This window comes from Barbus barbus (assembly GCF_936440315.1).
Source record: "Barbus barbus genome assembly, chromosome: 35".
NCBI lineage: Eukaryota > Metazoa > Chordata > Actinopteri > Cypriniformes > Cyprinidae > Barbus > Barbus barbus.
This window is the reverse complement of record NC_136763.1, coordinates 15,122,675-15,145,512: the sequence shown is the minus strand read 5'-3', so window position 1 is coordinate 15,145,512 and position 22,838 is coordinate 15,122,675. Positions and strand designations below refer to the sequence as shown.

General features: G+C 36.9%; 1 protein-coding gene across 1 annotated transcript; it reads right to left on the bottom strand.

Moving 5' to 3' along the window:
- Positions 1-611: 611 nt before the first annotated feature.
- On the bottom strand, positions 612-12,532 carry LOC306854832 (uncharacterized protein). Its single transcript, XM_079393077.1, has 8 exons — positions 12,180-12,532; positions 11,907-11,981; positions 4,022-4,069; positions 3,771-3,825; positions 3,590-3,668; positions 3,416-3,482; positions 3,092-3,240; positions 612-2,989 (listed from the first exon to the last, which is right to left on the bottom strand). Exons 1-8 carry the CDS (start codon positions 12,249-12,251, stop codon positions 1,591-1,593), a joined length of 1,944 nt encoding a protein of 647 aa, XP_079249203.1. The 5' UTR covers positions 12,252-12,532; the 3' UTR covers positions 612-1,590.
- Positions 12,533-22,838: the final 10,306 nt, after the last annotated feature.

The following is a 22,838-nucleotide window of genomic DNA, read 5'->3' as shown; positions in this document are numbered from 1 at the left end:
TCTTTAGAATACAAATCTTGTGTAATCCCAGGCTGTTTAAAACTGGAATATAATTTAATTCATGCATTTCATAAACACAGAATACAATCCGCCATCAAAATGATATGTTTAATTATTCTAGCTGCTGTGAGAAAAGGCTATAAACGATCCGTCACCTGCAGGATCCACACATGTGATAGCCTACTAGCTGGGAAAACTTCTCTATGTTTATAGACGTGATGTAAAGACCCAGTGCCATGCTCGAATTTCCCGCGAAAACCTACCCGTACCACTCATATTAGAAAACATTATTATAAGCTAACCGTTGTGAATCGGGCTAAACTAAGGCAATAGTTTTGAACACTGGCTGGTTATCATTTTTACCCCAAAAAAAAAAAAAAAAAACGTTACAGACTGCAACTCAAAAAAAAAAAGAAAAAAGATTTTAAGAATAAAATCTCAACTTAAAAGTTATGAAGTTGCATCTCCTTGGGAGGATGACTTGCAACTATTTTGTTAATTTCATGTTTGCTCTCATGGAAATCCACCCTTTTCTGCTCTTCTGCAGTGCTACTCTTAATTATCTTTAACTCTAAACTGTAATAATGATCTTGACAACAATATTCTTAAACAAAACTTTTTAAACAGCTTTAATATTAATTTGATTTCCATTATATGTTTATTGTAGTTTAACAGGCTTTATATTCGCATTTTATTTGTAAAGGAATAATTGTATCAGTGGGAAGACATTTATTTGTTTTATAAACCTCAATAAACCAAAACAGCATAGTTTTTACATACTTCAACAGAATCACCTACCACTGTATTACATTAATGCAAAACATACACATTTAATTTAATAGTAGTTTCTAATCACAAGTTATCAATCAGGTAAATTATGCGATAAACTATTTAACTTTTCAAAGCTCACACTTCAACTTGAGGCATAAAGAAATTTTAAATATTTCCAATTTCCAGTGAAAATTTTCACAATTTCATTACTCCATTTCCTGTACAGCAGCCAGGCTTTAGTCAAAGATGTTTTGACAGTGAAGCTTTTTTAGCAGTTAACAATGAACAATTTATGAGTACATTAACAATTCATCAGTACAATTAAAAAAAAAGAAAAATCAAAGAAATTATTTTATGATGCTATTTCTTTTTCCTTCTGACAATCTGCTAAACAATAAAAAACAAACATTATTCTTTAACGATAGTGCTTTAACTTAAACCATAAAGAACATCCCAATATATTTTCTGTAATTTAATTTAGAGAAACAAATATGTAAACTCATGAGACAGTGCTTGTTAGTTTTCCTATTACGTTTCATTGATCTCCCTCATTTTTATGTCAGAAAAAGCCCCTTCTTTAAACTGGTGAAGAAGACAACCCTAATCATCACCATGAGGTGTCAGACATCTCACATGAAGACTCATTAGTTTGGCGAGGACCACTAACATCGTCACCATGAGACATGTTTGCTGGTGATATCATCACAATCACTCATCTCTTGATGTTGCTTTACTACACTTTCATTTTTTGAGCTGCACTAAGTGCTGTCATTTGCTCTTTAATAAGTCATATTTTTTTGGACTAACTGGCTCCAACCTTTACTGCTCATTTTCAGATTTTTCATGTTTATCTTCAGTTTCATCCTTCATTTCTACATCATGCACCTGACATGCACCCTCTTCAGTTTGGTGAGAAGCATCAAAAGCATTATGATCATGAGACTTGTTAGTTGGTACTATGTTTTTGTTATCATCACTAACACCATCACCAACACTTATTTCATAATTTTGCTCTGGGCTACATTGTCTGCTCTCATTTGCCCACTGATCACTATTTGTTTCTGTCGATTTGTTTGGAATAACTGGCTCATCCTTATTTTGGTGATCATCTTTCATTTTCATCTCTTCAGTTTGGTGAGAACCACTAACAGAACCATGACCATGAGACATGTTTGCTGGTGCTGTGTTTTCATTATCATCACTAACACCGACACCATTTCCTTCTGCCGATTTGTTTGGAATAACTGGCTCATCCTTATTTTGGTGATCTTTACTTTTCATCTCTTCAGGAGAATGATTAGCCTCAGTTTTTTCAATTTCATGTTTGCTCTCATGGGGATTCAACCTTTTCTGGTTATCTTCAGTTTCATCCATTTCTACATCATGCACCTGACATGAAGACCCCTCTTCAGTTTGGTGAGAAGCATCAAAAGCATTATGATCATGAGACTTGTTAGTTGGTACTATGTTTTTGTTATCATCACTAACACCATCACCAACACTTATTTCATAATTTTGCTTTACTGAATCCCCATTTTCTGGGCTACATTGTCTGCTCTCATTTGCCCACTGATCACTATTTGTTTCTGTCGATTTGTTTGGAATAACTGGCTCATCTTTATTTTGGTGATCTTTTTTTCTGTTCTCTTCAGTTTGGTGAGAACCACTAACAGAACCATGACCATGAGACATGTTTGCTGGTGCTGTGTTTTCATTATCATCACTAACACCGACACCATTTCCTTCTGCCGATTTGTTTGGAATAACTGGCTCATCCTTATTTTGGTGATCTTCTTTCATTTTCATCTCTTCAGGAGAATGATTAGCCTCAGTTTTTTCAATTTCATGTTTGCTCTCATGGGGATTCACCCTGTTCTGCTGACCTTCTGCACTACTACTATTATTATCTGTTGGCTGGTCCACATTTTCGTTTTTGCAGTGAGCCGCCTGACCTGACAGAATCTTCCTTGGGCCCCAGACAAAGTGTTCTTGGGGCTTGAAATGCTTATAGGCAAATTTAACCAGCTCCCTTCTCTCTGACTTGTCCAACACAGCAAACATAAAGTAATCTAGTGCACTTTGCTTCACATTTTGAAGCTGTCCCATGAAAAGAGTTTCATTGAGGAAAAACTTGACCAGTGGGGCCTGGTAGTGCTTCAATCCTAGAGTCCCCAAACACTTCACGATGCGTGTGATGCGCAAGTTGTTATGTGTATGCCTGCAAAATCAAAGGAAAAACAATCTAGCTATTGGAAAAGCCTAAAAGTCTTGAAACAACATCAACTGAAATACAACAAATAGAATAAAATATGACAGAAACCTGTTCAGGTTTCTAAAGCGGTCCTTCCAGTTAGAAGCACGAGCCACCTCTCCTGTTGATTCATCGACCAAATATATACCATAGAAATCCAACATCAGCTTATATGATTGCACCAATTTTCTCTTTGCTTCTTCATCTTTACGGAAAAGCTGGAAAAAAAAAATGGGAGCAGATTCATTTACGCAATCTCTATTTTTCAATATGCTGTAACCAGCTTCTGAACGGAGACTAATATTTCTTGAGAAATCCTGTCAAACAAATACTTTTTAAGATGATTGATTAATAAAGTTGAAAAACCCAGCTAAGTGAATGTTTGAAACTGACCTTTATTTCCTTTTTTGAGAGCACATGTGCTCTCCAATTCACCCCCGGCTCTTGTATTGGAAACAACCTGCAAAGTTTTAAAATGGTTAGTTGAATGATGGCCATTCAAACACTTAAATCATAATTAAAACAGTGTTAACTAGAACTCATGGATGAAGTGAAACAGTATCTAACCATTGAATGTAGGAGTGAACATCTTCCAGCCAGTCATATTTACCCAACCACGTCTGGTGAAAATCATTGATGGAAAGTCCTGCACAAACAAAGGTAATATGTTAAAGCACTTCCTTGAATAACAGGTAAATGAAAATCATTTATAGTGTGATTTTACTATAGAATGAGTGTAATGCCATACCATCGGGTGAAGATCTTAATTTACCACGGTAAAATTCTAGGTTATAGAAGTAGCCCTTTGAAACAATAACAACAACATTAATAATAACACTACACAAACCCATTATCAAGTATCTTCTCCAAATCAAGACTGCTTAGTGAGCTATCAAACAAGTTTGTGTAAATAATACTCTAATACTGTACAATTACATGCTTGAAGTGGCTAATTATGAGAGTAATGGTAGAAACTTATTTTATAATTAGATTACTTACTTTGTCTTGTTCATCAGCACCATCATCACCACCAATATTATCCAAGCCCTTGAGTCAGAAACAAACGCAATCCATAAAGATTTTAGCCTACAGCAGGCTCGGTCAACATTTAGGCATTTCCTGTTGTGTGCTCTAGATTAGGGCTAGGTATCGAGTTCGATAATTTTTAGGCACTGAGCGAATTGCCTCGATACCACCGAGTATCGAAAAACGTCTTGTCGTTCGGTACCAAATTTCGATACCTAAGGGGTTAATCTCATTAACGTCAGTGAGCCAATAAGCCTGCAGCAGATGTGTTTGACTAGAAGCGGCGCGGTGCTGATTGATCAGTGTTTGACATCCGCGAGAGCAATTCGAAAGCGTACGGAGCAGTCTGCTCTCTATATCGCGCAGTTTCGCTTACTTGACACAGACTGAAGCTCGCGTGACATTTCAGCGTCTGCCGTCTCACTAAATGAGGACATAAACACATGAACAACAGCTCCAGAACTGCTCAGAGAGTCACTTCATGAGCATTTTACCATTTGATTTGAGTAAAACTTGCGTCATATCATATACACACAGAACTGTAAAGGTATTCCCGGAAACCCGTCAAAATAAAAGTTCGGTTTAACTTTGAAGACACTGCGGCAGAAATAAATTATTATTGTTCAGCAGAGTGTACTGCTACTACTAGGCTACTATTAATTTTTTTAATTAATGATCACACAACATTTCTTCCATGTTTTAATTTTAATAGTAAAATTTAGTTTGCCTAAATAAATAAAGTTTTATTTTCAATAATTTAAAAGAAAAATGAAATTAATGTTTTATGCCTTCATTTGAAAACCAGAAACATAACACAGAATTTCTGAGGAAAAAGGCTGTTTTAAGAATAAATTTGAATAAACTAAGTAGTTTTTATGCATTAAAATAATTAGACGTACTACAACATAGAATTTAATAACAATAAAACATATTGTGAAAGAAAATAAAACTTCCACTTATGAAAGTGGATAAAGATTTTAAATTTCTTGAAGTCTTTAACAACCTAGAATAAATGAATAGAAATGATGATTCTGTCTTGAGCTATGCGTTTTAAAACGAGCACGCACTAGTGTAAACTGAAAACTATTTGAGCTTTATTAAAATTATTTGTACTGATTTATTGTATATTTTACTATATTTTGTTCCTTTGTGCAGTGGCTCAGGAGATGAGTCTTTGAGTCTGTATACATGTCAACAAGCTGAAAAAAATAAAACCAAAGTTTTTTGAGATAATGTAATCTTGTTAAAACCGTTTTCATAAAATTGGTATCGAAAAAAGTATCGTTCAGGAACCGGTATCGAACTCAAGGTATCGGTATCGATATCGAACATTTTTGAACGATACCCAGCCCTAGTCATAAACCCCGCCCTCTCCATGTAAACGAATGGGACTGGAGTCAAAATAAAAAAAATGAATTACACTTCCAATACAATTTTCCGAAATATGGTTTAGGTCATTTAAGGTAGTTGTTATCACGCTGATAATACGTTCAATTGTTAATTTTTGTGATAAGTTTGATTTTAGCTAATAATTTGATGCTTTAAAAACGGGGCGTGTCGTAATGGTTGATTGGGTCTGCGGCAGTTTGGGCGGGAGTTTGATTCCGCGGCTCCACCTCACGACACTACTGCGCAGACTCGGGCTCCAAACAAATCTCTACTGCGCAGACTCGGGCTCCAAACGAATCTCTACTGCGCAGACTCGGGCTCCAAACGAATCTCTACTGCGCAGACTCGGGCTCCAAACGAATCTCTACTGCGCAGACTCGGGCTCCAAACGAATCTCTACTGCGCAGAATCTGGCTCCAAACGAATCTCTACTGCGCAGACTCGGGCTCCAAACGAATCTCTACTGCGCAGAATCTGGCTCCAAACGAATCTCTACTGCGCAGACTCGGGCTCCAAACGAATCTCTACTGCGCAGACTCGGGCTCCAAATGACGTCATTTTCTCAAGATGGCAACAGCCATACTGAGATGCATTCGCTTCACTTTTCTATAGTGGAAGCAGAGACGCGCCGTTAATTTTTTTTTTACAGTCTATGGTGCACACGTGTGTTCTGCCTTGATTTTCACATCTCAGTGTTAAGTAAATTCTACAAACAATACCCCATAATGGCAACGTGAATAAAGTTAGTTTAAAATCTTCGCAAATTTATAAAAAAAAAAAATAAAATAAAAAAAATAAAAACAAAATCACATGTACACATGTATTCACAGTCTTTGCTCAGTACTTTGTTGAAGCACCTTTGGCAGCAATTACAGCCTTAAGTCTTTTTGAGTATGATGCTACAAGCTTGGCACATCTATTTTTAGAGGATTTCTCCCATTCTCCTTTGCAAGACCTCTCAAGCTCCATCAGGTTGGATGGGGAGCGTCGGTTTTCAGGTCTCTCCAGAGTTGTTCAGTCGGGTTCAAGTCTGGGCTTTGGCTGGGCCACTCAAGGACATTCACAGAGTTGTCCTGTAGCCACTCGTTTGTTATCTTGGCTGTGTGCTTAGGGTTGTTGTCCTGTTGGAAGGTGAACCTTCTGCCCAGTCTGAGATTCTGAATCATTATCATTAATGCTGTAGAACTTGGTCGAAAACAAGAACACACACACACAGGTCTACTAACAGGACTGCAACATTCCGGAGGAAGTTGCTCCTTTCACTGTCTGTGGCCATAAAATTAATTAACGACCAGCACCGCGCTCAAGCATCCTGCTCTGCTCTCCTTAACGTCTCATGAGACCCCTAAAACAAAGGGGCATATGTGTGGAAAAGTCTGGAATGTATTTAAAAACAGGACTTCACGGTTTCTTATCTTGTTTCTTGTCACTTAAACATAATTCAACCAGAAACAGGATGAAGACCTTGGTGTCTGGAAAGGCTCCAGCACCGACCCTCCTGATATCGCCTGAACATTAACGCATCAATTCAATGATTGTATCAACCAGGAGAGACGTTTTTATGATGAGACTGGGCATTGAAGTCTCACAGATATATGTCCAACGGGACACTCATGACCCCAGACAAGTCTTCTCTCTCCTCACATTTCACATTCCTTTTCTTCTTATTAACAGACAAAGAGACTCAAATCTTGCTTAAGGATTCAGAAAAGAACAAAGTATAATTGTTCCTGCTATTAAAGCAATACACTCAAAAGCAATATGTACAATATATTTACAATATATATTCCGGTTGTATTTCATGAAATTAAGCTTGCTGTGTTATTGGAACCTATTGTTTTGTTGTAATCTTTTGACGTCTAATTTTTCCTGATCACTATTGTTTAGTTTCACATGCTTGGTGTGATTTAGAATTAAGGATCGTTTAATCTATGCCTTAACCGCGTAATAGATAAAATTGATATGTACTTTGGGTATGCAAAATACTTGGCGTTTGATTTCGAATGAAAGCTAGTTGCGTCAGCAATAATTTGGTGTAGATGAAAATGGACCTTTCTCATCATAATGTATAATGAAAACACTTATAGGAATCTGCTAGGATATGCTCTTTATTTTATTAAATAATGCATCAACGGATTTATGTGCAGAAAACTGAGCCGTGCGGGGTGGGGCTCCGCCCTACAGAGACACTTGTGATTGGATCAAACAGCAAAAGGGGCAGACTGCAGTCAGCCCATTAAAAGACAGACACCCAACTTTGGAAAGGAACGGAACTCAAGCAAGTCAAATCTTTAACCCTTGTGCATCAAAAAAAGTTACACTTAGGTCCATAGTGGACAAAAATATTCATGTCAAAAAAACGGTCATAAAAATTGGAAGCAGACACTGAAGTGTGGTCTCATTTTAAAGAAGACCCATGGCAGATTATTGTTGACGTAAAAAGTTTAAAAAGTGAAAAAAAAAAAAAAAAAAAAAAAAAGAGTTATACAGGTTTATGAAAATTATTTATGAACAATACAGTATTTGTTGAATTTATGTTTAACTCTAAACCTGCTAGAAAATCAAAGCCATAAATCTAAACAAGCTGTGTGCCAAAATTGAGGTTGATGTCTAAAAAAAAATTAGCTCTCAGTAAGATTTTGTTTACGGAAGTTCTAAGCGGCCATGCATTATTATAATTTTTCTGTCTTGTTTTCTCGTGATCTCGACATAACGAAAGTTGTTTTGTCGTTATCTGGACATAACGAAAGTTGTTGATCTCAGCGTAAAAACAGTTCTCACAACGTAATTGTAGCTATCGTGAGAAAATCAGGGTCGCTATTGTCTTCAACGATAAAGTTGCAGACCCGACAGCCTCATTCTCAAGTGTTGAACACTTATGTGCAAGTCGTCAATCACTGACAGACACAGAGCTAAAATGGCCGAGTATGAATATGCATTAAAAGTATTCTATCATGGATCAATGTAGTCGGTCACACACACACACAACACCTTCAATATTTGGGATGGTACTTATACCATATTTTTATTTTTATTATTTCAGTTTGAGTGAGTCCCTGATCAAAGTAAAAGTGAATACGATCATCCATGCTGTTGCGATGATGCTGCTTCTATAGAATTTTCTCATGCCGAATACACAGAGAAAATTAAGTCGTGATAACGACAAAAGACAGAAAAATTATAATAATGCATGGCCGCTTAGAACTTCCGTATTTGTTTGAGCGCAGTACCAAATTTTCCCCATTAGATGCCAGCAAAACTCTGCTGGTGCACACAGTGCTTGGATTTGTGATTTTACAGTAGAGTTTTTCTTTCTCAAATATTACAAGCACACACACTCAATTTTTTTTATGACACACATACAAACCACACTCTGACATCTATACCAACACACCTACACAATTATAGCTGCATTATTTATCCAGTTGGCTCTATAATACGCAGAAGCAGAAAACAGGAATAAATCGAGTATTTGCTTTATAGACCCTTTATAGACCAAACCTGAAAAAAATGGCACCATCTGGTAAAAAAAATAATTTTGAAACCTTGCCAACAGAATGAAAGCCTATTAACAAAAATTGCATAATTTTACAGTTAAACGGCACTGCGATTAAAAATAGCAGTTTTAATGGGTTTCAATGGGGACATTTTTGTCCTTAAGGTCCTGAGTGTGAGTATTTTTTGTACAGAGGGTAAAATAGATTTTTTGAAGGAAATGAGGGTGAAATATTAAAATTCCAATAAAAATAAACACCTGAGCCAAAATTTATGCAGTTGGCATTAACACAGGCACACTTATAACAAAAAACTGAAATGGACAAATGTCCATAAGGTCGCACAAGGGTTAAGTGTAAAGATAGAAAAGTTCCTTGCTTGTGACTCACTCAGGTTGAAGTTAGAGCATTCTTGAAAACGAGCATTAGAACCTTAAACTTTCTTCATCTCAAAACAATTCATTGCAAGTTGTGTAGAGTAGTCAAATAAACTTTGACTTTATTAAGAAATCTTTCTCTGGTGCTGTGTGATGTTCAAGTCTTAAACTATTTGCCAAAGATCGCGTTACCTATGCTCAAAATTTACCTAATCAATGCTGTATTACTGTGGCCACGGTAAATAAAACTGAATTGTTAAGAGATAACGAACTGATTTTATTGCTTGCTGGACAAGTCGTTAATGAGGTATCGTTAACAAGGTATAAGTTGGACGTTTTGATTAATATCGATTAATCATGCAAATATCTATATCGAATCTTAAGAATAGATTCCCCAAAAGCTAAATTAAAATACGGGCTAATCCTTTACAATGCTATCTCAATATTTTGGTGCACTGAGCTTTTTTTCTACTCTGACGAGTCCCTCAGTCCCTGCTGCTGAAAAATAGCCCCACAGCATACTATGCAGGCTGCTATCAGCACACTTTACTTTTGGGATGGTACTTTGCAGGTGATGAGCAGTGCCTGGTTTTCTTCAAACATGATGCTTGAAATTGAGGTTTATCCGACCAGAGAATCTTGCTTCTCATAGTCTGAGGGCTCTTTAGGTTTTTTTTTGCAAATGCCAAGTGTGTTTTCATGCGTCTTCACTGAGGAGAGGATTGAGTTTTGCCAAATTGTCATAAAGACCCAGATCGGTGGAGTGTTGCAGTGATGTTTGTTCATCTGTAGGTTTCTCCTATCTCCACGTATGATCATGGAGGTGGAGGATGATCAGGTTCTTGGTCACCAGTCAAACCAAGGCCCTTCTCCATCAGTTGCTCAGTTTGGCCAGGAGGCCAGCTCTAGGAAGAGTCCTGGTTGTTTCAAACTTCTTCCATTAAGGTTAACAGAGACTACATGCTTCTGTGAACCTTCAATGCTGCAGAATGTTTTCTGTTCCCTTCCCCAGATCTGTGCCTCGATACAATCCTGTCTCGGAGGTCTACAGACAATTCCTTGGACTTCATGGCTTGGTTTGTGACTCTGACATGCACTGTTAACCGTGTGACCTTATATAGGCAGGTGTCCAAATCATGTCCAATCAACTCAATTTACCACAGGTGGACTCCAATCAAGTTTTAGAAACATCTCAAGGATGATCAGTGGAAACAGGATGCATCTGAGCTCAATTTTGAGTGTCATGGCAAAGGCTGTGAATACTTATGTGCGTGTGATTTTTATTTTTTTTCCCCCCGTTTTTAATTTTATTTTTTAAAAATTAGCAAAGACTTCAAACAAACTTCTTTCACATTGTCATTATGGGGTATTGTTTGTAGAATTTTGTGGAAAATAATGAATTTAATCCATTTTGGAATAAGGCTGTAACATAACAAAATGTGGAAGAAGTGAAGCGCTGTGAATACATTCCGGATGCACTGTACAGGGGAGTTGTATGTTGGTGGAAAACCAGAGCCTGTATGCTTCAGCACCATCTCCATGTGGAGATCTTGAAAGATGTGTGGGCCAGATATTGAATGCCACAAAGCTGCCATACAAGTTTTAAGTTTTATTTTGATGACCTATTCATTCAGTTTATAATGTTCTAATGTATACTATGCTATCGTTGTTTTCCTTCAGTTGGGTTAATAAAACTCAGTCCAATTGCAATTTATATCTGTTGTCTTTCTTGGTCACATAATGAAATACAGTGTTTATAGAAAATCTTACTGAATTTGAGTAAAAAACTACTATTGATATGTTAAGCTGTATTTGTCTCATAAGAATACTGATTTTAGTTCAAATTCTGAAGTTAACCCAAATGATGAGGTTGCTGTCACAAAAAGTTCCATTTCAGGCTTTAGTATAGCAAAAGTGTGAGATTTTTTATGGGGTGGTGATGGCGCAGTGGATAAGACGGTGTGAGTGACCCGGGTTCGAATCCACTGTGAGACACCAATGTGTCCCTGAGCAAGACACTTAACCCCCTAGTTGCTCCAGAGGCGTGCGACCTCTGACATATATAGCAATTGTAAGTCGCTTTGGATAAAAGCGTCAGCTAAATGAATAAATGTAAATGTAAATTTTATGTAACTTTTACATTTGCAAATACTGAATTAGTGTGAGGGTCATCTGATTAATTAGAAAATGTTGAATTCATTGCAAATACATTTTATGATCATATTCAGAGAGCTCCCATAGTGTCCATAACGGGGCTGAAGATGAATAGTGCTCATATCTTAAAATAATGACCAATAATAATAGGGATTTGATGCCTGAGGTTGGAAAATGTGTTTTTGAGGAAGTTAAATGTGTCATCAATGCTGTGGGGTGTTCATAAAAGTAATACATTTTGGTAAAAAAAATAAAAATAATGTACAAGTCCAAATCGTACCGGTTTCATGGAATGACGCAGCTATCATTTCCCATTTATTTTAGGAATAAATTATGGGTAGGGTTAGGTTTAGGGGTAAGAATTGAGTTAAGTCTATATTGGACAGTAATGTTGATCTAGGAACATATGTTACTTGGCAAAATCACGGCGACCATGAAACTCACCCGGCAACTATGTCGAAAGGCTTGCATGTCCATTGCAGCACACATCCTGCGACTCCTTCCGTGGCTGTAAAGCACCTGTAAACACACACAGAAATCCCAAATGAGACAATTGTTTGTAAAATCGTTTCACATTCATAGAAATAGAAAGCGGAAAGGATAGTAAATAGCATAATACCATAGGCTACAGCCTACCTAACGTGAAACAAGATTCAGTGAATAAAATGTTTCATAGTCCACACCGGGGGAAAATAAATATTTGTAGTTCAAACTTACCTTCTCTCTGTATGTGTTTTTTTCGTCTCCATCCTCCCATGTGGAGTCAAACTCACACTCATCTCCTGACATGTTAATCTGAGGAGTGTATCTCAAACGAAGTTTACTAAGAGCACGCCAACCCAAAGTAGTCAAAGTACGAAAAAATCTTAACAGCCCAAAGAACAAAACAGAGCCCTGTTATAGCTCATCAAGCAAAAATAACTAGTTGCACCTGAATAACTAGTTGAAAAGGAGAAAACGAAAGTTAACGTTCGTGGTGAACCGAAAGCATTTCTAGCTCAAGGAAAAACAGGACTCGAGTTGACTCAAGGGTTGCCAGGTCTTGTTTATTTTCTAGGTTCTACACCACTGAGTTAGTCATTTACAATAAATTGCCTTTATATCAGTGCAGTGTTCTAAACACTGAGCTGTTCTCTCTGTTAATTGATTCAGAACTTGTCTGGGGTGAAGCTTGAATGCTTTTGTGTACTAGTGTCCACTGGAGTCACTTCCACTGATGTATCGATTTATAAAATATTATTCTATTAATTTCTACTATTTTTGAAACTTTATACAACGACCAAATTTACGTTTAATACTTTGATGTTTCATATAGGCAAAAAGTAGGCTATAAAAGACCTTTCAGGGCTTATACTCTTTGATAGGCCTACAGCTCATTTTTATGAGCGCCTGTCAATATGTTTAGTGACATCTAGTGGATGTATTTGGGAACAACGCTAGGTTTCCATTCAAACTTGTCGAGCTTGTCGTTTTAGTGTTGTACTTATAGTTTTAGGACATGTATACAAGAGGTTAAGATAATCAGTCAAACATACAATCAGGACAATATGCCTATTTACTATGTAAAATGTATTTTAACGATTGTTTACAGGAAAACGTAATCCAGAAAACCCCTCAGTCCACATGCTGGGATAGAAGCATTGCAGGTGAGAGCCTCTGCTCAAAATATATGTCTTCAGTAAATAGCGTAGTCATTAAATTAACAATCTAAAGTGGTAACAATCCAGTGTTGATTACAGCTTAGTAGAACTTCCAGAATTAAATTGAGAATGCTTATTAAACTTCAATCCATGCAGGGTTGTGTATAATACCAAAAACTACAATTGACTGAAATGTAGAAAATTTCATATTCTTAACTATTGTTGTTGTAGTTTTTAATTGTTACATTTTTCAGTATCAGTTAGGCCTACTTATTATTATATACACATCATTTCAGATGACACGCCAGACAGAAAAAAGTAATTTTTGGAGAAAATGTTTTCTACTACTAATGACCAAAAATAGGCATGATTAGTCATAATTAAGGATGTAATTATTATGGTTTTGTCACAAACCTTGTGTGTGACTGTTGATTTTATTTAATTTTTTTCAAATTCAGATTTTTTTTTTGAATCAGTCAATTTTATCCAACCCTGATACAAACAATTTAAAAATGATGTTTCAGGCAATTTGACACGCTGCAGACTGACTCCTTTCCTCTTACATAGAACATCAGAACATGAGCCACTGCCATCATATTAAAGGTCAGTAAAGTCACTTAATGTAATTACAGTAGCCTACACATAGCCATTTAAGATAACCTGGTTCCAGAGGGAAAGTAAATGATGTTGTGTTAGTAGCCTACCCGACTCCCTGCTTTTTGTTTTTCATTATGATTGGATGGCTAATATAAAATTAAGCCATTTGTTTTTCATTTTTCCGTTCTCAAAACCTTCCAATTTCTCGATACGTGTTCTCGCAGGCGACTCGCGTGTTCTGTAGGTTTTGATTTTTTTGATTTTATTTTTTTGTGGACGTCATGATTGGGAATTATATATTTTGCTGCAATTGCGTGGTATGAACAGCAGATGGCTCTGTGTCATAAAGCTTTTCTCAAAGCAGTCTCTGCCTAAGAGCTAATATCCCTATGGCTCATCATTCTCTATGCTATTCAGTACTGCTGCTGATACACTTGTCAAACGTCACATTTGGAATCAGATAAAACATCATTTATATAAAAGCATTTCACACCAGGATTAAACCTGAATGAAATATTAGCTCAGTTTACGAATGCTAGTTAGTTAATCAAGTCTGTCACCCAAAAAAGAGGCTATGTGAATATTTTAAAAAGCTGTTTTCAGTATCATTTGAAGTAAATATGCTTACTACAAGAAGTGCTAGACAAAATATGCCACATTTTGAGCTAAGGTATGCAGCATTTCAAAACAAGTCACATTTTCTGCAGGCAAAAGCCATCTTTTGTATATCAGGAATACACTGCACACAGTATGCGTACTAGCTGCCATACTTAATTTCTGTAGTCATGTCCACATATGCAGAAGAATTTTCCCTTTGAGTTAATGTGTAGTAATGGATTATTCTTGACAGCTTTATGTAACAGCATGTCCCTTGTGGGTGTGTTAATAATTAATTTGCTTGATTTTGAACAGTCATATCTTCAGAGACGTCCATACAGCAGAGCATTTTCAATGTTTTTTTCTCTGTAGAAGACCGGAAAAGCATGAACGCAGGTTCAACCTTAGTGTAGTGTTATTGTTTTCAGCTCCCAAAAAAATCTTTAGCTCTTTAATTTTGTATGAGGCACGTTACACTGCTGGACAATGAGATTCCAGAACGCTATAAGTAAATACATGTGCACTAATAAACTTTCTAACACCGTGTTTTCCTCTTATATTCATCAAAAAATAATGTGTACTAAAATATTTAATTAGACATCAAAACAACATTACCATTTTTATAAACCTTTTCCAAGCTGTTTTGCTGGCTTAATAACACATGCTGAATTGGAAATAATTAATACAGCACAGGAGTGGTGTTTTACCAGTTTTGTTATTTAAAAGCTAAACACCAAATACCAGGGCCAACAGCATTCATGTTAAAGCAGTTTAACTGCATTAAATTGATCAGCAATATAAGACACAGATTAAAATTTTGAAACGTTCAGCTGTGGTCGTTTAACAGCGATACTGTGTTCAATAAAGGAAACCGTCAGACCTCTTCTGCTTTTATCTAACCTGACCATGTACTCTATTGCTTTCATCTCCTATCTCATGGTGCATTTGATTCTATGCAAAGTCTGAGCAATAAAATAAATAATGTCACAAGACAGGGCTTTGCAGCTATTCAGCCATATATATATAAAAATATGACGGAGTGAGAATTTTTTCTCTCGCTTTTGTGCAGTAAAAATGCATAGATTTGTACTTGTGTTTTTACTTTTAGAGCAAATGAGGGAGCAAAAAAATTATTTTTGATAGTCTTCCATGCATGTACTTCTATAGCAGTGGTTCTAAATCAGGGGGCCGGGTCCCACTAGGTGGCTCAGTAAACTTCCAAGGGGGCCCCATGATTACTTAAAGGGGTCATATAATCCTACATGTACTTTTACAAGTTGTTTGAACTGAAATGTGTGTTGGCAGTGTGTGTACACAACCACCCTATAATGATAAAAATCCACTCAGTGTTTTTTTTTAATCTACTAAAATCTTTACCCCTTTCTCAAATCGAGCCGTCTGTCTGTGTGACATCACACGGACAAAGGCCCTCTCACAATAGTTTGATTGACAGTGGCGTTTTAGCACAGACTGCACTGGTGTCTTACATCAGACCCGCCCTGAGTGAGCTGTCATCAGTTGTTTCACCACCGGAGCAGATGTAGACAAGAATGACTCCTAAGCGATTGAGGTGTTCTGTTGTTGGATGTAATAATGAACATAGCAGTAGTCATTTACTCCCGTCATCTGAGCAGCAAGAGGTTACGTTTGTTTTTGAAGGTAATGCGCCCTCGATCTACCTAAATGCGTCTATGTTCGCATGAATCATTCGTGATCAAGCTTCACCTCCAGAAGAAGTGAGTAAAAGGTTTTTTAAATGAATCTATGCAAATCGCCTTTCCTAATAATGTGCTAATTAGCAAATTTCACGATGAATGCGGCTAAAGTAAACAATCCCTCAGAGAGTGGCTCGGAAGAGAGGGGCGGAGTCAGCAGACCTCATTAACATTGAAATGAGAATGACACAATACGGCTTGCTCTAAAAAAAAGGTAAAAAAGGTGTTTTTTACACTACCAATGAAAAATTTTAACCATACTATGTTACAATAATATCAACTTGTGGAAAATGGGCATTATATGACCCCTTTAAAATTATTAAAATAAATTATATAAAAAAAAAAGAAAAACTTTTGGAATCACACAATTAATTGTGATACATTAAAAAAAAAAAAATCAACACATTCAAAAGTATTTTTTTTCCCTCAAGTTTGAAAACAAGCAGCTTTGTGAAATGTGAAAATGGTCCATAATAGCACAAAGTAAAATAGGGGAGCTTAACAAACCATGACCTTTCTGGATGTTATTTTACTGTAAAAGAATCTTCTCACAAAGCTAATAGTCACTCCTTGGCTTTTAAATGACCATTTATGAGTTGTTGTTTTTTTAAATACCAGTGGTTTCTGCCTTGTACTTTTTGTAGTATCTGGCCTATCTACACCTAATTACACACCCTGACATAGACAGCAAACACGTTTCCTTACGATATGAGAAATTTAGAGGTGACTGGAAAGTTCAGTCATCATTTGTTACAATATGACCTTCAGAAGACCTCTAAGGCTTTATCATTTCATAGACCACTTAATACTGTAATTACACATCACATTTTCCTCTTTTTTGAAAGTCTTTTTCAAAACTTGCTCAACTGGCAGAATTTGAATGGGAACAGATAAAGACAGCCTACCTGAGATAAAATTAGTTAAAACCCTATGCATTTGGTCCAAAAGATAACAAGCACATCTTGACGGATTTATTTTTTAATCTTAGCAAAATAAACTAAAAGGATAGAATAGAGGAGAATCACTACAAAAGTTGTTCCAGGGTAGTAATATGAACAGAGAATTATTCATGACCTGGGTCCATAGAAACTTGTAAAAGAGTGACGCTACAATTTGTCAATACACTTGATCTTCAAGCGAGGAGGGGCGAGTCAGATCCTTTGCAGCGACTCATCTCTAAATAATTCAACATGCCGTGGTTAAGCTTCACGCCATTTATCTCTGCTCGACTGACAACCATCAAACTTGTCACTCTCTTATGTTTCATTGACTATTGATTATGCAGGCTGAGATTCCTTCTCCGAATGACTTAACAACAAAACTATGAGTGGCCTCCATCAGCTTACTGTTTACTTCTTTCCTCAAGCTCTGATAGGAAAAAGGTTTCTTTTTTTATTTTTTGGTTGGCAATTTAGAATAGAAATAAAACAAAGTGTCTTTGCAGTGATAGACAACACATTATCATCCTTCTATTGTCTCATTAAAAACTCGATAGAGAAAAGTTTGGTGCTTTTTAGGTTGCAGTTTTTATGGTTGGCGATCAAACGCATTGATTTTTCATGCCATTTACAAGCTGTCATTAATCTGGTCTATGAACTTCCGTTAACTCACCACCAGAGGTCACTCGCTCACCACATGGACTCTTGCACTACACTAACTGTTGCACGCCACCTCAGACTACAATTCCCATCATCCATTGCACTGATGACACACAGCTGATTGCACTGATCACACAGCTGATTGCACTGATCACACACCCTACATAAACCATGGACTTCCTCTTCCTCTCTGCCGAGTATTGTATTGCGTTTATCACTCCCCTAGTGTTAGCTGCCTTACCGAGCCAGTCTGTGTTTTTCTGTTTAGTTCCAGTATTGTTCTGCATTTATAACGTTCCTAGTTTTAGCTGCGATACGGAACCCACTTTGTTGTCATAGTCTTGCCTTGTGTGTTTTTCTAGTGTTTTGATTCTTGCCTGCGTTTCCTGGATTTACCCCTTTGCCTTGCCGTTTGGACTCTGTTTGCACCTCTCTTGGTCTACTGCTCGTATACCTGGATTATCTCTCTGCCTTGCCCTATTGGATATTGTTCGCCGATCGTCGACTGTCGCTAGCCCTATGATTGCTCTGTCTTGCCCGTACCATATCTGTTTGCCGTTGTTTGACCCTGCCTGTTTATTGACTATGTTTATAAAAGCTTGCACTTGGATCCTCACGTCTCGTTCGCCCCGTTACACAAACTCTCACATCTAAGAAAGCTGGTTCAAATTAGCATAAAATGCATCAGTTCTGCTCAAAGGGGTAAAAAATTGTCCACTGAGTTGCCAGGGAAACCAGTAAATGTTTGCAAATGAAGAGGAAAATCACTGTGCAGAATGAAGTGTATTAGAAACTGGAATATAAGCAAAGTGAGTTAAGTCTACAATGTCATATCTCCTTTTTGTTCTCATTTAATCCAAATGATTTCACGTTGCACATTTTGAATATCTGCTGAACATATGCATTAAGGGTTCCCACGGTCATGAAAAATGGAAACAAATCAATGTAAATATTGTGATTTATAGGCCTGAAGAATTTCTACTGTGATATTTATGTTTTTTACAGTTTTTATGTAATGAAGAAGCAAAAGATTTGCATCTTTTCAATTTTATATATGTATTTATTTGGAGTCATTTGTTCACAAAAGTATTACTGTTCACAACTATTAGGCCTAATTCCAAAGATTCACACCTGACATACATATGTAAATCTATTATCTCTACGAAATCATTTCTTTGAAAATCCTAATCCATTAACCATGACTGGAAAGGTTGTGGAAAAGTAATGGAAATATTATAGAAATATTTAATTTGCAATATTATAATATCTGGCTAACCTTCCTCTTATTCAGATGATATTCCTGGGTATTTCTGTAGGCCTTCACCGATGATCTGACTATTATAGTTTGTCAGTTCCTGTCGAGCAGGCACGCTATAAGAGTTATGGGTACCCCAATGAAATGATGGGAAATGATAATTAGTATAATGTGTTGAACTAGTTTAAAGGGTACAGCTTAGGATGCAATGATACCATTTTTTCAGAACCGATCCGATCCGATCCTGAAAATTCTGAGTATCTGCCGATACCGATCCAATCCGATACCAGCGCAGTTTTTTTTAAATCGATGTAGAATTTCTATACTTCTGTGTGTCTGTGTGTGTTACTCTTTTGTGTGTTAAACACAATCTACTACATATACATTCAGGTCCATAAATATTGGGACATCGACACAATTCTAACATTTTTGGCTCTATACACACCTGGAACATATAATGATATATATATATATATGTGTGTGTGTGTGTGTGTGTATATATGTGTGTGTGTGTATATGTATACATATATTTTTGTCATGTAACAACTTTCCTGAGGATAGGGTTTCTTCATTTTTTCATTGTGCATTAGGTACTTTCATGTTGAAGGATCTAATGATTCTTTCTTGAAACCTGTGTTTGTTGCTTCAAGAGAGCAACAATACATTTGTGTTGTTTTATTTTCTTTCTTTTAAATAATCATTTATCATTTAATGAATACGCCATATTTTATATTATATTCTTCCATTGTTGTTTGATCTTATGTTTGTGTGATTTAAAGCGATATTGTCTTCAACAGTAAGTGACAAAAGAAATGTCTCACTTTCAAGGTTTTTAACATCACTGGTTGATGTTGTGAAGCAGTAATTTCCCATTGCTTTTGCTTTGGTATAATAGCACTTGTTGGATTTGTCCTGGTCATTGAAACATACATTACTAAGATTATTCAGTATACTTTTTTATTATTAATTATCATTACCATATCTTCTGCTTTCTGTTCTACCCTGGCTTCCTCAGTCAACCTGACTGTTATTACAGTATTGGGTACTAAAATACTGATTTGGGGTATGGGTTTTGGGTATGAGATAAAACCCTGCTTTTAGATACCAGACAAAACGGATATCTTTTGGCAGGATTTGACATCGAGGGTTGGATTTAATATTCCTGCGGTGGAGATCTAAGAACCTTCATTGCCCCCAAAAAAGTTCTTAAACTTGGCTTAGGGCAGCCTTCCATTAAACAGCTTATGGACCTTTCCAATTTCAAGGCATAAAACAATTATGAAACCCTTGTGACAATTGTTCCATGTGACAACTAGCCCCAGTTTCCACTAAAACCCCATAATGCTACTGTACAATGCATTATTTGACCAATTCCAGAATATTTATCCTTCAAATTCCTTCTTTCAAGATTCCAAATGCTTTTTTGATATTCTGCAATTTATGGGGCAAATCTGTTGTGTTCAGACAACTCTTATGAGGCATGTTATGTTTTTATAACTTCTGATGTAATATTTAAGTATAACCAGAAAAACTTGCTTTACGCAGAGAGTACGGAAACTGTTTAGCAGGCTTCAATGGCTTGTTTGAATGCACCCCAGAAGAGGTCGGTTTTGGCTGGTGCAGGCTGCTTTGCTGTTGGAAGATCTCTCCTGGGTAAGTGTGCTGTACGGTAATCTCGCTCTGATGGCAGAGAAATGCTGTCTTTGAACAAAGAGCCTCTGCAGCAGAGAAAAACCTCCCTTATGGTTGAGATGTGATTAAAGTTTCTCTCTCAGATCTCTGTGTGTCTGTCGAGGGGAAATGCATTTGCTCAAAGAGAGAACCGTGGAGTCTCTCGGATTTGATTGGTGGGTGGGTGGGTGGGAGGATTGGGGAGCTAATAGTGAAAAGAATAGAGTAACTTACTAAAAAAAAAAAATACTATCGGGCTCATGACAGCTACTGTAAGTGACTGTAACCAAAAATACTGATGGTACACGCAACGCGCGAAATGATGACTTTAAGGGACAATAGTCATATTTTTGTATATGAATACTGACATTTACTTGCAGTGCAGGAAGATGAATTCAAAGAGTGAGAGATAAAAATGCAATCTTTCAATTGCTGAATATATTTGTGCACAAACACACACACAAGGCTTTTCTCCCGTCTCTCTTGGCTTTCTCTCAAGGCTGGTCTGGCTGTGGTTTGATGAGGTGTAATAGAACTCATTCTCAGTAAACAGAGATTCTCTCAGTTGGAGGCCAATAGTTGGCTACGTCTCCTTTGCTGTTTTCTTCTCGCGTCAGACATATGTTGTAAGCCTGGGTGCCGATTTAAATATTTGCCTTCTCACCCTTTGAATTTGAAATTCAATTCATTTTAATCTTGTTTGCATTTTTCTTTTCTCTGAAGATTTGCATGTGAAAAAACTGAGATGATATCTTTCCTTAATGCTGGTTCTATAGAATAGTTCTGAAAGATTTCAAGGCCATATGTGTAATTTCTGATACATTAGCGGCACCAAGCGGAATTGCAAAAATAATGTTGTTTCCAACGTTTTGTGAACATTGCTCATTCCAAACTGCATGGTGCGGTTACAGTGTTTTTACAGTGGCACATACAGTAGGTGGCATACATACAGAGTTCTGGCATGAAACTCTAAGTTGGCGCAGTCCTATAGGTCCAACTCAATCTGACCTAATGACATTATTATCATATGGCTCGGCTGATTGGTTTTCTCCTGTATCAGTAGCCAATGAGCTCACTGCTCAATATTCCAACCTGGTCTCATAAAAATATGTACCTCTGTGCACTTTCTGTGCGACACCGCTTTACGTACCTTACTGCACGTTTCGCCGCAGTTTCAAAGAGAAATGTCCACTGAGTGGCGCTAAAACACAGGTTAAATACATGAACCATGGCACGTTTTTATTATGTTGATATAGGTACGTATTGCTGTGTTTTTATTATGTTGATACAGGTACGTACTGCGGCGGTTCAGAATTCAAATATCCGGGGTCTGTCCCTTAAAGTTATTGCTCTATAGTGTTGGAAATATGCCCTACACCAAACCAAATGAATTGACAAATGAAAAACTGGTATAAAAACGTATTTGTTGATGCAACCGTGTCATTTCAACTTCCTTTTATGCAGATTTGAACTGTTTTGTCAAACCGTAGTTACACGGGATTCGAACCGGAGCTCCTCGCCTTCTAAGTACGGCTCCGTACTCCGTGAACTACAGAACAAACTTTCCGTCTATGAAAACCCATAGATACGAGGCTGGATATGTGCGATGCTAACATTCAAAAGCATCAGTTTTCAAATCTCCCAGCATATTAATATTGTTTTGAAGTCGTAACATGATATTCTTAAAGTAATTGTGCGAAAAATACGCTTTATTAATCAAAACTCTGTAAATTTGTGTGAAAAGGAGTAAAAGGTGTCAGAGTTTTACTGCCTCTAGTGTTTGTTTCTTTAAGAAACTGAAACTGCAGTAATATGTAGTTATTGGCACGTATTTCGTGTCTCGCTAAAAAGTGCACCCTGGTACGTAAATGCCATGAGACTAGGTTGCAATATTCAAATACCTGGCTTTCGTTTGCTGTAGCAGTTTGGCAGCACACTTCAGAAACCCTTCACCTTCCCCAGCTCCACCTGTATAGATCTGATACAAGGTGATTCATGTATGCTATATGAGGTTATTCATATGTGTTATATGTGCAGCAGCAGTGTTTCCTACATGCTCACAGCAGCATGTTGTGGATGTATTGGCAGTAGCAAGTCTCGGTACTTGCTCTGCCGCAGCAGCAGCGTAGCAGATCTATTCAGCCAAGACCAAATACATTAACATTGTCATGTACATTACCATGCCAATCCCTCCGATGGTTATCATGGCAGAAATGTATTTTTTAAAGATTCTCAATCAAAAGAAACTGTATTTGAAATATTAGAAACAAATCAACAGAAGAAACAAGCAACAAAAACATATG